This window comes from Bombina bombina, chromosome 7, assembly GCF_027579735.1.
Source record: "Bombina bombina isolate aBomBom1 chromosome 7, aBomBom1.pri, whole genome shotgun sequence".
Lineage (NCBI taxonomy): Eukaryota > Metazoa > Chordata > Amphibia > Anura > Bombinatoridae > Bombina > Bombina bombina.
Window position 1 is genome coordinate 118,645,449 of NC_069505.1, and position 15,403 is coordinate 118,660,851.

Here is a 15,403-nt window from a genome sequence, read left to right on the forward strand (position 1 = left end):
CCTGAATCTGAAATTTCTCCCTCAGACAAAACCTCCCTGGCCCCCTCAGACTGGTGTAGGGGCACTTCAGAACCAATATCATCAGCGTCCTCATGCTCTTCAGTATTTTCTAAAACAGAGCAGTCGCGCTTTCGCTGATAAGTGGGCATTTTGGCTAAAATGTTTTTGATAGAATTATCCATTACAGCCGTTAATTGTTGCATAGTAAGGAGTATTGGCGCACTAGATGTACTAGGGGCCTCCTGTGTGGGCAAGACTGGTGTAGACGAAGGAGGGGATGATGCAGTACCATGCTTACTCCCCTCACTTGAGGAATCATCTTGGGCATCATTTTCTCTAAATTTTGTGTCACATAAATCACATCTATTTAAATGAGAAGGAACCTTGGCTTCCCCACATACAGAACACAGTCTATCTGGTAGTTCAGACATGTTAAACAGGCATAAACTTGATAACAAAGTACAAAAAACGTTTTAAAATAAAACCGTTACTGTCACTTTAAATTTTAAACTGAACACACTTTATTACTGCAAATGTGAAAAAGTATGAAGGAATTGTTCAAATTTCACCAAAATTTCACCACAGTGTCTTAAAGCCTTAAAAGTATTGCACACCAAATTTGAAAGCTTTAACCCTTAAAATAACGGAACCGGAGCAGTTTTTATATTTAACCCCTCTACAGTCCCTGGTATCTGCTTTGCTGAGACCCAACCAAGCCCAAAGGGGAATACGATACCAAATGACGCCTTCAGAAAGTCTTTTCTATGTATCAGAGCTCCTCACACATGCATCTGCATGTCATGCTTTCCAAAAACAAGCGCGAAAATGAGGCTCTGCCTATGATTAGGGAAAGCCCCTAGAGAATAAGGTGTCCAAAACAGTGCCTGCCGGTTATTTTACATAATTCCCAAGAATAAAATAATTCCTCAAAGCTATGAAGTATAAAATATGCTTATATATTCAATCGTTATAGCCCAGAAAATGTCTACAGTCTTAAAAGCCCTTGTGAAGCCCTTTTTTTCTTTATGTAATAAAAATGGCTTACCGGATCCCATAGGGAAAATGACAGCTTCCAGCATTACATAGTCTTGTTAGAAATGTGTCATACCTCAAGCAGCAAAAGTCTGCTCACTGTTTCCCCCAACTGAAGTTAATTCCTCTCAACAGTCCTGTGTGGAAACAGCCATCGATTTTAGTAACGGTTGCTAAAATCATTTTCCTCTTACAAACAGAAATCTTCATCTCTTTTCTGTTTCAGAGTAAATAGTACATACCAGCACTATTTAAAAATAACAAACTCTTGATAGAAGAATAAAAACTACATTTAAACACCAAAAAACTCTGAGCCATCTCCGTGGAGATGTTGCCTGTGCAACGGCAAAGAGAATGACTGGGGAAGGCGGAGCCTAGGAGGGATCATGTGACCAGCTTTGCTGGGCTCTTTGCCATTTCCTGTTGGGGAGGAGAATATCCCACAAGTAAGGATGACGCCGTGGACCGGACACACCTATGTTGGAGAAAAAGGTGTCCAATACAGTGCCTGCCGTTTTTTTTTTAACATAATTCCCAAGAATAAAATAACTCCTCAAAGCTATAAACTATTAAAACTGCTTATAAATTAATCGTTTTAGCCCAGAAAAATGTCTACCAGTCTGTAAAGCCCTTGTGAAGCCCTTTATTCTTATTAATAAAAATGGCTTACCGGATCCCATAGGGAAAATGACAGCTTCCAGCATTACCAAGTCTTGTTAGAAATGTGTCATACCTCAAGCAGCCAAAGTCTGCTCACTGTTTCCCCCAACTGAAGTTAATTCCTCTCAACAGTCCTGTGTGGAAACAGCCATCGATTTTAGTAACGGTTGCTAAAATCATTTTCCTCTTACAAACAGAAATCTTCATCTCTTTTCTGTTTCAGAGTAAATAGTACATACCAGCACTATTTAAAAATAACAAACTCTTGATAGAAGAATAAAAACTACATTTAAACACCAAAAAACTCTGAGCCATCTCCGTGGAGATGTTGCCTGTGCAACGGCAAAGAGAATGACTGGGGAAGGCGGAGCCTAGGAGGGATCATGTGACCAGCTTTGCTGGGCTCTTTGCCATTTCCTGTTGGGGAGGAGAATATCCCACAAGTAAGGATGACGCCGTGGACCGGACACACCTATGTTGGAGAAAAAAATATTTATTCATATGCATTATCCCAAAATAATGAAACTGACAGTCTGAATGAAGGAATACTGATTATCCTGAATCATGGCAAATATAAGTTTAAACACATATATTTAGAACTTTACATATAAAGTGCCCAACCATAGCTTTGAGTGTCATAAATAGAAATAAGACTTACTTACCCTAAGACACTCATCTACATATAGTAGATAGCCAAACCAGTACTGAAACGAGAATCAGTAGAGGTAATGGTATATAAAAGAGTATATCGTCGATCTGAAAAGGGAGGTAGGAGAAGAAATCTCTACGACCGATAACAGAGAACCTATGAAATAGATCCCCTAGAGGAAGACCATTGTATTCAAATAGGCAATACTCTCTTCACATCCCTCTGACATTCACTGCACTCTGAGAGGAAAACCGGGCTTCAGCCTGCTGCGAAGCGCATATCAACGTAGAATCTAGCACAAACTTACTTCACCACCTCCATGTGAGGCAAAGTTTGTAAAACTGAATTGTGGGTGTGGTGTGGGGTGTATTTATAGGCATTTTGAGGTTTGGGAAACTTTGCCCCTCCTGGTAGGAATGTATATCCCATACGTCACTAGCTCATGGACTCTTGCTAATTACATGAAAGAAACCCTTATTTGAGGATCTAATCCCCCCCCCCCCCCCCACATCATCAGGAGACATGGCAGAATGCACAGTTTATGTGGCACATTAACCACATTCTGATAGCAGTCAGTAATTCTCCTGGAATACATTTGCCTCTTGGAAGGAAATTATCCCAAATTTGATTAGAGGGACATGAAACTCCAAAAGTAAATTTCATGATTTATAGAGAACATGCAAAAAAATATTATAAACTTTCCAACTGATTTTTATTATGAAATCTGCTTCATTCTCTTGGAATTATTTGTTGAAAATTTAGAAATGCTAACTGAATGCATCAGTTGAGCCAATGATAAGTGTTCTGCCAATAATCAGTAGCTAGCTGCCAGCAATGCATTGTAGCTTCAATAAAGAATTCCAATACAATAAAGCTAATTTGATAATAGAAGTAAATTGGAAAAAATTGTTTACATTTATATGCTCTATTTGAACCATGAGAGTTGATTACTGTCCCTTTTAAAATGTTTTCCCACTGATTTTCATCTCCCACAAAGGACTTATTGATACATTCAGTCCAATATTCTACTCCCTTCTACATATAAATATTTTAAGTTTGGTTTAAACACATATTCCCCAGTGTATGTAACTGAGCTAATTTCTTTAAATATTTGCCTGTTTTTTGGGGGGTAACTTCAGGGACTAGAAATTCAGATTTTTTTTTGGTGTTGCTTAACATTAAATAAATTTTTTTATATAATTTAGCATGCAGATATATTTTATTGTCTATTGTTTTTATTTGTTTAGCCAAGATCAGTGGTTGATGATATAAAAGATTTAAAGTCGCTTATTATTTTGATATATTTCAAGAATACTCAGAAGCAAAAAGCTGAAATAATTAAAAGGGACACTGTACTGTAAAAGGTGTTTCCACAATGCGTTTCGTAAGACTTATGCCAGCTGCAGAGAATAAAATATTTAAAATGTCTGGTTTTGCTCACTTAAAGGGACAGTCTACACCAGAATTTTTATTGTTTTAAAAGATAGATAATCCCTTTATTACCTATTTCCCAGTTTTGCATAACCAACACAGTTATAATAATATACTTTTAACCTCTGTGATTATCTTCTATCTAAGCCTCTGCAAACGGCCCCTTTTTTCAGTTCTATTGACAAACTTGCAGTCTAGCCAATCAGTGCCTGCTCCCAGATAACTTCACGTGCACGAGCACAGTGTTATCTATATGAAATACGTGAACTAACACCCTCTAGTGGTGAAAAACTGTTAAAATGCAATCTGAAAGAGGTGGGCTTCAAGGTCTAAGAAATTAGCATATGAACCTCCTAGGTTAAACTTTCAACTAAGAATACCAAAAGAACAAAGCAAAATTGGAGATAAAAGTAAATTGGAAAATTGTTTTAAATTACATGCTCTATCTGAATCATGAAAGTTTATTTTGGCCTAGACTGTCCCTTTAAACCTCACATTGTTCTCAAGAACATGCCCATCCAAATGAGCTGACCGACTAATCTTATCTCACTATACAATTTTCATTACCAGTGGTTTTAATAAGCAAAATCAGAAATTTCAATTGAAAAAAAAAAAAAAATCCCCCCCAAACCAAAAAGGAGCAATTGCTGATACAATTAATACTCCACAGCTGGTATAACAAGTCATTAGGAACCAGGTAAAGGGACAGTATACTATAAAATTGTTTTTCCCTTAATGTGTTTACAATTACTTTTTTTACCAGCTGCAAAGTATAAAATGTATGAGATTTGCTTTTTTAAGGCTTATTTGTGTATATGAATGAGCTGATTTTGTGTGTTTGAAGCCACAACCTAATAAAATGATTTGAGCCTGTAGGTATAATAAGATCTCATTACTTTATCACATTGTGTACACATACCTGCTTCTTTATCTTATATCTGTCAATAAACCAATCACCAATACTTGGAGAGAACAATGGAAAATTAACATTATTACCGTATCTCTTCTATACCCCACTGGGAGTGTAATTTCTTCTACTGGCTGTGTTAACACAGCTTGGCCTTGAGGCCAAAAACTTTCAGGATGGGTGGGGATAATACAGGCTATATCAATTATTTCAAATGCCAATTCAAGGCTAATGGAAATACTTGTAAACAATTTTATACAATCCAGCAGGTAAAGTGAATCATTGGGAACAAATTAAAGGGGAGAAAAAGTTTGAGTAAACTGTCCCTTTAAGGGGAAATGGTTTTACAGTACAGTGTCCCTTTAATGAAGTCTTGTTCAGTGTGCATGTACATTATATATCCCTATCCATCCAAAGCAAACTGGCACAAAATGCAACTTATTGCAGACAGAGTTACAGGGGTTGAAAAACATCAGGTCTGCAATAAATTGCAGTTTGAAAAAATCCAGAGTGCTTGCCAGTCTGCTTTAAATACTTATGATGCTGCCAGGAGATAGGTAAGAGTGTGCAGTTGTTTTGCCAGCATAGTGGCATTATGATGTAGCCAGTGTAATACTTTGCAATATTATAACTATTTATTTATAAATTTACTTAAGTTATCCAAAGCACAAACTTCATAATTTAACATAAATTGATTTAATGATAAATGTGTGCAAGCAGAATTTTTTTTTTTTTTACCTAATTTTAGCTTAAAGTGAAGGTAAACTGATGAATGAAAGCCTGTTTTTTAAAAAATAATATTAAAAACAGGAGCACTTTCATTAATCAAAGTTTACAAAGCAGCCGTTTTGATTAAAAACTTACCTTTTTTTCTTTTCACAGCCAGAGCAGCTTCCCCCTCCTAAAAATCCTCCCTTCACATGTCAGCAATGACTAAACTGGCTTCCTCCAATCACGGCTTTCCCCCCAGGGTGGTCATTGCCTGAGGCCATGCTGTGAATGGAGGAAGCCGGATTAGTCATTGCCGACATGTGAAGAGGATTTTCAGGAGGGGGAAGCTGCTCTGGCTGTGAAAAGAAAAAAAGGTAAGTTTTTAATCAAAACGGCTGCTTTGTAAACTTTGATGAATGAAAGTGCCCCTGTTTTTAAATAGTATTTTTTAAAAATGGGCATTCATTCACCAAAGTTTACCTCCACTTTAATATTGGGTTAAATTTTATCCAGGTGTTCCGTAAAATCAACTGGGTGGTGTGCCCAATAAACAATATATATTTATATTTCCAAGGATGAGCACTCTTAAGATCAATTACCAGGGTGCAAGTGAATAATCAGTAGTAACAAACTTTCTATGTATACAAACTATGATTTTTGTCCATACAGCTTTTCCAGCCCTGCTTGCGTTCGTGTAGACACACAGTTTATGCTGGTAACTAAAAACTGCATTGTAAAAGATTTGTGACAGCGACAAGAACTTTGTTGAAACTTTGCTTCTTTGGATACATTCGTAAAAACCATGTGATCTTTCAAAACATTTGTTATTAAAGTGACAGGCAAAGGTATGGAGGTGCACTCTGGTTGTGTGTACAGTAGTTGGCAGACATATACAATTCCTCTTTTGCTCCCACATTATTTCAGATGAGCATGTGTGGATGCAAGCAGTCAGTGATAAAATGTATACCTTATAACTGTTTATCAACCAGTTTGGCAAAGGAACACCATGAGAAAGCAGTTTATTGATGATACAACGATGATATAAACTGTTCTGCGATTCATACTTCTCTAAATACGCAGTCATAAGTCGCCAGGCTTCATCTGTTGCACTAGAAGATAAAAGATTTGTCGTCATCTAGTAAAGCTTGTTGAACCAACATTTTTAAAGTTAAAAAACATTGTATGTCCTTTAGAGCAGTACACTGTCAGTTGACACGCACGGCTATTGGTTTAGAGGTAGAAACGTCACCTCAGTGAAGAAAGCGCTGTGCCATGGGCAGCTGGAGGCAGTGAGTTAGCGATAAACTTGCCTTACAGAGAGGACGAGTTTAACACTTTTTTTTTTTTTTTAGCAAACTATGAGGGAAACTGTTTATTTTTAGTGGTGGTAAATCCTAGCGTTTGTTATATGCTTGGGTTTACCATCACTTTAAGAACAGAGACATAAAAATCTAATCTTTTAAAGAAATAAAATTAATTCTTAAATTTAAAATCAGATTTATTTCCAATTTAAATATTTTTTTTTTAAGGAAAAATATGGATTATAATGTATCTTACATAGAAACCATCTTTAAAGGATATTAATCCTGAAATAAGGATTAGTTGTTAATTATGTAGCTATGAGGCTGTATATTCATGGCTGTAATGTTTACTTCTTTGGTAAATTAATTCTATTGATCCATTCACAGTGTCATGCTCTCCTACAGGTTTCTAGACTAAGTCTAGAAGATATCAAATTCTTGGTTTCATAGTTCTCAAAACTGTGAATTTGTGTGTGTAGAAATAACATTCCTGTTCTTCACAGCAAACACACAGAGTTAAAGGCTCATAAACCCAACATTTTGCTTTCATTGTCCAGACAAAGCTTACAAATTTTAAACAATCATCAAATTGTCTTTGTTTTCTTGGTATCTTTGTTGAAGGAGCAGCAATGCATTACTGGGAGCTTGCTGAATACATTGGGTGAGTCAATGACAAGAGGCATACATGTCCAGTCACTAATCAGCAGTTGGCTACCAGTAGTGCATTTACTGCCTCTGAGCCAACCTAGGATACCAAGAAAACAAAGCAAATAACATAATAGAAGTACATTGGAAAGTTGTTTGAAATTGCCTGCTCTATCTGAATCATGAAAGTTTTTTTCTTTACAGTCTCTTTAATGTTTACATTGTTCCCATTCAATTCTATGTACACAGAATGAACCCCTTACTAAGATTCAAGAAGCTCAACAAATTAGAGATTGTATGGAGTGGAATAGTTCTGCACAAGGACCCAACTGTGAGGAGCAGAATCAGTGAACATTAAAGTGAAACATAACATTGTTTAAGTTAAATAAAAAAATAATGCTTAACTGATAATTTAATTTCCTTCTGTATGAGGAGAGTCCACAGCATCATTCCTTACTGTTGGGAAATACTGAACCTGGCCACCAGGAGGAGGTAAAGAGACCCCAGCCAAAGGCTTAAATACGACCCCTACTTCCCTCATATTCCAGTAATTCTGCCAAGGGAACAAGGAACAGTAGGAGAAATATCAGGGTATAAATGGTGCCGGAATATATATATATATATATATATATATATATATATATATATATATATATATATATATATATATATATATATATATATATATATATATATATATATATATATATTTTTTTTTACCTGAAATTATCAGGAAAGCATAATTTACGTTTTCATTCTTAATATGAGGAGAGTCCACGGCATCATTCCTTACTGTTGAGAAAACTATACCCAAGCTCTAGAGAACACTGAATGATAACAGGAGGGGTAAAAGAAATGAGGACCCTAATCTAGCAGCACCACAGCCTGCAAAACCTCTCTCCCAAAAGCTGCAAGCAAAAATGTTAAATTTGTAGAATTTTGAAAAAAGTAAGTAAGGAGGACCAGGTAGCCGCCTTACAAATCGGATTCATAGAGGCCTCGTTCTTAAAGGCCCAAGAGGAAGCCACCACTGTAGTGGAATGAGCCGTAATCCTCTGAGGAGGTCTAAGTCCCGCTGACTCATAACCCAAGCGTATAACACTCTTCAACCAAAAATACAAGGAAGTCGAAGAAGCCTTCAGACCCTTACGCTTCCCAGAGTAGATAAACAAAGAAGAAATTTGTCTAAAATCCGTAGTAGCTTGAAGATAAAACTAAAAGCTTGAACCACATCCAAATTATGAAGTAAACGTTCCTTCGAAGGAGAAGGATTAGGACACAAGGTAGGAACCACAATCTCCTGATTGATGTTACGATCAGACACCACCTTAGGAAGAAAACCCAAGCGGGTACATACGATAGCCTTATCAGTGTGGAACCCCAGATAAGGTGGCTTACACTGCAAGGCAGCCATTTCAGAAACTCTACGTGCCGACGCAATAACCAATAGAAAAAGAACCTTCCAGGACAAAAATTTCATGTCAACCAAATGCATAGGCTCACACGGAGCACGTTGCAAAAATTTAAGAACAAGATTCAAACTCCAAGGTGGAGCGTTAGATCTGAACACAGGTCTGATCCTGATCCGAGCCTTAATGAAGGATTGCACGTCAGGGAGCTCTGTGAGTCTCTTGCGCAGCAAAACAGAAAGGAACAAAATCAGGGAACTGGCAGAAAGGCCCTTCTCCAGACCCTCCTGGAGAAAGGAAAGAATCCTGGCAGCCTTGACCTTATGCCAGGCGAAACCAAGCTCTTCACACCAGAATAAGTAAGCTCTCCACACCTTATGATAGATGCAACGAGTAACAGGCTTATGAGCCTGAATGAGTGTGTCAATAACCCTCTCAGAGAAACCTCTCTTGGCCAAGACTAAGTGTTCAATCTCCACGCACTCAGCCTTGGAGAATCTAGATTTTGACGAACAAAAGGACCCTGTTCGAGCAGATCCCTGCGACAAGGTAACGTCCATAGAGGAGATGAGGACATCGAACCACATCCTTCGCGGCCACCATGGAGCAATTAGTTTCACTGATGCCTGCTCCTGCTTGATGCGGGCCACTGCGCGAGGGAGAAGTGGCAACGACGGAAAAATGTAAATTAGATTGAACCTCCAAGGCACTGCTAACGCATCTATTAGCTCCGCCTGAGGATCCCAGAACCACGACCCATATCTGGGTATCTTGGAGCAGTAGCTAGACCAAACGGAAGTGCAATAAACTGGAAGTGCTAGTCCAGGAATGCAAATCTTAGGAACTTGAAGTGTTCCTTGTGTATTGGAACATGAAGGTAAGCATCCTTCAGATCTATCGTGGTCATAAACCGTCCTTCCTGAATTAAGGGAAGGATGGACCTTATTGTCTCCATCTTGAATGAGGGGACAGATAGGAATTTGTTTAAGCACTTTAGATCCATAATTGGGCGGAAAGTTCACTTCTTCTTTGGGACCACAAAAAGGTTTGAGTAGTATCCCAGATCTCTTTCGCAAGAGGTACCGGGACAATGACTCCCAGGGAGGAGAGATCCCTCACGCACCCTAGAAAAGGCCTCTCTCTTTTCTGGCCTTGAAGACAGTTTTGACAAGAGGAATCTGCCCCTAGGTGGATGAGATTTGAAACCTAGCCTGTATCCCTGAGCAATGACCTCCAGGACCTACGGGTCTTGCACGTCCCCAAAGCAAGCTTCCAAAAAGAGTGACAGTCTGCCCCCTAAAAAAATCCATAGTCCGATCGGAGGCCGGCTACTTCATGCCGACTGTCTCAGCGGGCTTCTTGTTCTGCTTGGATTTATTCCAGGACTGAGCTGGCTTCCAAGTCCCCTTAGATTGCAGTGGCTTTGCGGAGGGCTGCTGACGTTTGGAACGAAAATTAGGACCTTGTCCCTTAGGTTTGTTTTTTATCCTACGATAAAAAGGCACCTTTGCCTCCAGTAACCGTGGAGATAATGGAGTCCAGTCTTTCTTGGATCACGTCGAGGGGACCCTCCACCTCGATCAACTAAGATAAGGAGTCGCACCAGTAGGTAGCTGCTCCAGCAACAGCCGCTGCCAGTTGAAACAAATAACCCGTAAGTTAATACATCTTTCTTAACAGAGTTTCTATTTTCTTATCCATGGGCTCTTTAAACGAATAACTATCCTCAAGCGGAATAGTAGTGCATTTAGCAAGTGTGGAGATAGAGCCATCAACCTTGGGGATGGAACCCCACAACTCCAATTGAAAGTCTGGAACCGGGAACAATTTTTTAAAGGAAGAAGGGGAAAATGAAGTATCAATTCTTTCCCATTCATTCTTAATAATGTTCGCCATCTTTACAGGAACTGGGAAAGTCTGTGGTACAACCCTGTCCTCGTACACCTTAACTAATTTAGGAATCAAAGGTTTCTCAGGCAATTTAGGCTCTGGGACCTCTAAAGTAGCCAAAACTTCCTTTAGCAGAAAGCGTAAATGTTCAATCCTAAATCTAAAGTCTGGTTCCTCCACAGCTGGAGGCTTAGAGTCAGCAGATTCCGACCCAGAAAGAGTATCATCGGATAATCTTGTATCAGTTAAATCCAATAAGCTAGTGTATGACCCCTGTGAAGGATAGCAATATTTGACCTTTCGCTTGCACTTAGCAGGGCGAGGTAAAGCACTAAAGGCTGCAGACACTGCCGTTTGTACCTGCTCGGTAAAGTCTGTCGGTAAAAGGGCCCCTCCAGATGGAGGATTAGGAGTGCATAGGGAAGCTGCATGTGTATTTGGAGATGACTGTAGGGTGCGCACCTCACGGGACGGAGTCTCCTCAGAGGTGGACGGCTCAGTGGTATCAAACAAATTAACTTTCTTTGACATGATTACTTTGTCAAGGCATGTGGAAAATAATTGAGCAGGTGGGTATACCGCAGCCTCCTAACAATATAGACAGGTATTAGACTTGGGTAAAGAGGAAGTACCCATAGCTTGCGCTTATAAAACAGACTATTGAATAATAAGATAAAACGGCACCTTTATACCTCCAATGGCTGGGGCACTTACCACCTCCTATGACCCAGGCCAAACAGAGAAACCGCTTCTCCGGTAAACCACACGGTCAGGAAAGAGAAAATCAGTGTGACCACACCCGGTCACGTGGTGCGCAATGCAGGACCGCCCCTGCTATAATAGAAAAAAAGCGTTTCAGGCTGCGCAGCTTCCAAAAACTAAAGTAAAACCTGTATGTTTCAACATCTGCCTGAGCCTCATCTCACACATGTCGCATAATCATCATCCGGAGATAACAGAATTTATGTTTACCTGATAAATTACTTTCTCCAACGGTGTGTCCGGTCCACGGCGTCATCCTTACTTGTGGGATATTCTCTTCCCCAACAGGAAATGGCAAAGAGCCCAGCAAAGCTGGTCACATGATCCCTCCTAGGCTCCGCCTACCCCAGTCATTCGACCGACGTTAAGGAGGAATATTTGCATAGGAGAAACCATATGGTACCGTGGTGACTGTAGTTAAAGAAAATAAATTATCAGACCTGATTAAAAAAACCAGGGCGGGCCGTGGACCGGACACACCGTTGGAGAAAGTAATTTATCAGGTAAACATAAATTCTGTTTTCTCCAACATAGGTGTGTCCGGTCCACGGCGTCATCCTTACTTGTGGGAACCAATACCAAAGCTTTAGGACACGGATGAAGGGAGGGAGCAAATCAGGTCACCTAAATGGAAGGCACCACGGTTTGCAAAACCTTTCTCCCAAAAATAGCCTCATAAGAAGCAAAAGTATCAAACTTGTAAAATTTGGTAAAAGTGTGCAGTGAAGACCAAGTCGCTGCCCTACATATCTGATCAACAGAAGCCTCGTTCTTGAAGGCCCATGTGGAAGCCACAGCCCTAGTGGAATGAGCTGTGATTCTTTCGGGAGGCTGCCGTCCGGCAGTCTCGTAAGCCAATCTGATGATGCTTTTAATCCAAAAAGAGAGAGAGGTAGAAGTTGCTTTTTGACCTCTCCTTTTACCGGAATAAACAACAAACAAGGAGGATGTTTGTCTAAAATCCTTTGTAGCATCTAAATAGAATTTTAGAGCGCGAACAACATCCAAATTGTGCAACAAACGTTCCTTCTTTGAAACTGGTTTCGGACACAAAGAAGGTACGATAATCTCCTGGTTAATGTTTTTGTTAGAAACAACTTTTGGAAGAAAACCAGGTTTAGTACGTAAAACCACCTTATCTGCATGGAACACCAGATAAGGAGGAGAACACTGCAGAGCAGATAATTCTGAAACTCTTCTAGCAGAAGAGATTGCAACTAAAAACAAAACTTTCCAAGATAATAACTTAATATCAACGGAATGTAAGGGTTCAAACGGAACCCCCTGAAGAACTGAAAGAACTAAATTGAGACTCCAAGGAGGAGTCAAAGGTTTGTAAACAGGCTTAATTCTAACCAGAGCCTGAACAAAGGCTTGAACATCTGGCACAGCTGCCAGCTTTTTGTGAAGTAACACAGACAAGGCAGAAATCTGTCCCTTCAGGGAACTTGCAGATAATCCTTTTTCCAATCCTTCTTGAAGGAAGGATAGAATCTTAGGAATCTTAACCTTGTCCCAAGGGAATCCTTTAGATTCACACCAACAGATATATTTTTTCCAAATTTTGTGGTAAATCTTTCTAGTTACAGGCTTTCTGGCCTGAACAAGAGTATCGATAACAGAATCTGAGAACCCTCGCTTCGATAAGATCAAGCGTTCAATCTCCAAGCAGTCAGCTGGAGTGAAACCAGGTTCGGATGTTCGAACGGACCCTGAACAAGAAGGTCTCGTCTCAAAGGTAGCTTCCAAGGTGGAGCCGATGACATATTCACCAGATCTGCATACCAAGTCCTGCGTGGCCACGCAGGAGCTATCAAGATCACCGACGCCCTCTCCTGAAAGATCCTGGCTACCAGCCTGGGGATGAGAGGAAACGGCGGGAACACATAAGCTAGTTTGAAGGTCCAAGGTGCTACTAGTGCATCCACTAGAGCCGCCTTGGGATCCCTGGATCTGGACCCGTAGCAAGGAACTTTGAAGTTCTGACGAGAGGCCATCAGATCCATGTCTGGAATGCCCCACAGCTGAGTGACTTGGGCAAAGATTTCCGGATGGAGTTCCCACTCCCCCGGATGCAATGTCTGACGACTCAGAAAATCCGCTTCCCAATTTTCCACTCCTGGGATGTGGATAGCGGACAGGTGGCAGGAGTGAGACTCCGCCCATAGAATGATTTTGGTCACTTCTTCCATCGCTAGGGAACTCCTTGTTCCCCCCTGATGGTTGATGTACGCAACAGTTGTCATGTTGTCTGATTGAAACCGTATGAACTTGGCCCTCGCTAGCTGAGGCCAAGCCTTGAGAGCATTGAATATCGCTCTCAGTTCCAGAATATTTATCGGTAGAAGAGATTCTTCCCGAGACCAAAGACCCTGAGCTTTCAGGGATCCCCAGACCGCGCCCCAGCCCATCAGACTGGCGTCGGTCGTGACAATGACCCACTCTGGTCTGCGGAATGTCATCCCTTGTGACAGGTTGTCCAGGGACAGCCACCAACGGAGTGAGTCTCTGGTCCTCTGATTTACTTGTATCTTCGGAGACAAGTCTGTATAATCCCCATTCCACTGACTGAGCATGCACAGTTGTAATGGTCTTAGATGAATGCGCGCAAAAGGAACTATGTCCATTGCCGCTACCATCAACCCGATCACTTCCATGCACTGAGCTATGGAAGGAAGAGGAACGGAATGAAGTATCCGACAAGAGTCTAGAAGTTTTGTTTTTCTGGCCTCTGTCAGAAATATCCTCATTTCTAAGGAGTCTATTATTGTTCCCAAGAAGGGAACCCTTGTTGACGGAGATAGAGAACTCTTTTCCACGTTCACTTTCCATCCGTGAGATCTGAGAAAGGCCAGGACTATGTCCGTGTGAGCCTTTGCTTGAGGAAGGGACGACGCTTGAATCAGAATGTCGTCCAAGTAAGGTACCACAGCAATGCCCCTTGGTCTTAGCACAGCTAGAAGGGACCCTAGTACCTTTGTGAAAATCCTTGGAGCAGTGGCTAATCCGAAAGGAAGCGCCACGAACTGGTAATGCTTGTCCAGGAATGCGAACCTTAGGAACCGAGGATGTTCCTTGTGGATAGGAATATGTAGATACGCATCCTTTAAATCCACCGTGGTCATGAATTGACCTTCCTGGATGGAAGGAAGAATAGTTCGAATGGTTTCCATCTTGAACGATGGAACCTTGAGAAACTTGTTCAAGATCTTGAGATCTAAGATTGGTCTGAACGTTCCCTCTTTTTTGGGAACTATGAACAGATTGGAGTAGAACCCCATCCCTTGTTCTCTTAATGGAACAGGATGAATCACTCCCATTTTTAACAGGTCTTCTACACAATGTAAGAATGCCTGTCTTTTAATGTGGTCTGAAGACAACTGAGACCTGTGGAACCTCCCCCTTGGGGGAAGCCCCTTGAATTCCAGAAGATAACCTTGGGAGACTATTTCTAGCGCCCAAGGATCCAGAACATCTCTTGCCCAAGCCTGAGCGAAGAGAGAGAGTCTGCCCCCCACCAGATCCGGTCCCGGATCGGGGGCCAACATTTCATGCTGTCTTGGTAGCAGTGGCAGGTTTCTTGGCCTGCTTTCCCTTGTTCCAGCCTTGCATTGGTCTCCAAGCTGGCTTGGCTTGAGAAGTATTACCCTCTTGCTTAGAGGACGTAGCACTTTGGGCTGGTCCGTTTCTACGAAAGGGACGAAAATTAGGTTTATTTTTTGCCTTGAAAGGCCGATCCTGAGGAAGGGCGTGGCCCTTACCCCCAGTGATATCAGAGATAATCTCTTTCAAGTCAGGGCCAAACAGCGTTTTCCCCTTGAAAACAGAATTTATGTTTACCTGATAAATTACTTTCTCCAACGGTGTGTCCGGTCCACGGCGTCATCCTTACTTGTGGGATATTCTCTTCCCCAACAGGAAATGGCAAAGAGCCCAGCAAAGCTGGTCACATGATCCCTCCTAGGCTCCGCCTACCCCAGTCATTCGACCGACGTTAAGGAGGAAT

The 15,403-nt window shown here is 40.9% G+C and overlaps 1 protein-coding gene across 1 annotated transcript in view; it reads right to left on the bottom strand.

Annotated features, from left to right (window-relative positions):
- The window catches only part of NUP160 (nucleoporin 160), a gene marked incomplete in the record, with an annotated part of 310,239 nt that overhangs the window by 143,831 nt on the left and 151,005 nt on the right, over positions 1–15,403 (bottom strand). Inside the window, 1 exon segment of the mRNA XM_053689299.1 lies at positions 6,250–6,499. Within this exon segment, the coding sequence (XP_053545274.1) occupies positions 6,250–6,499 (250 nt within the window).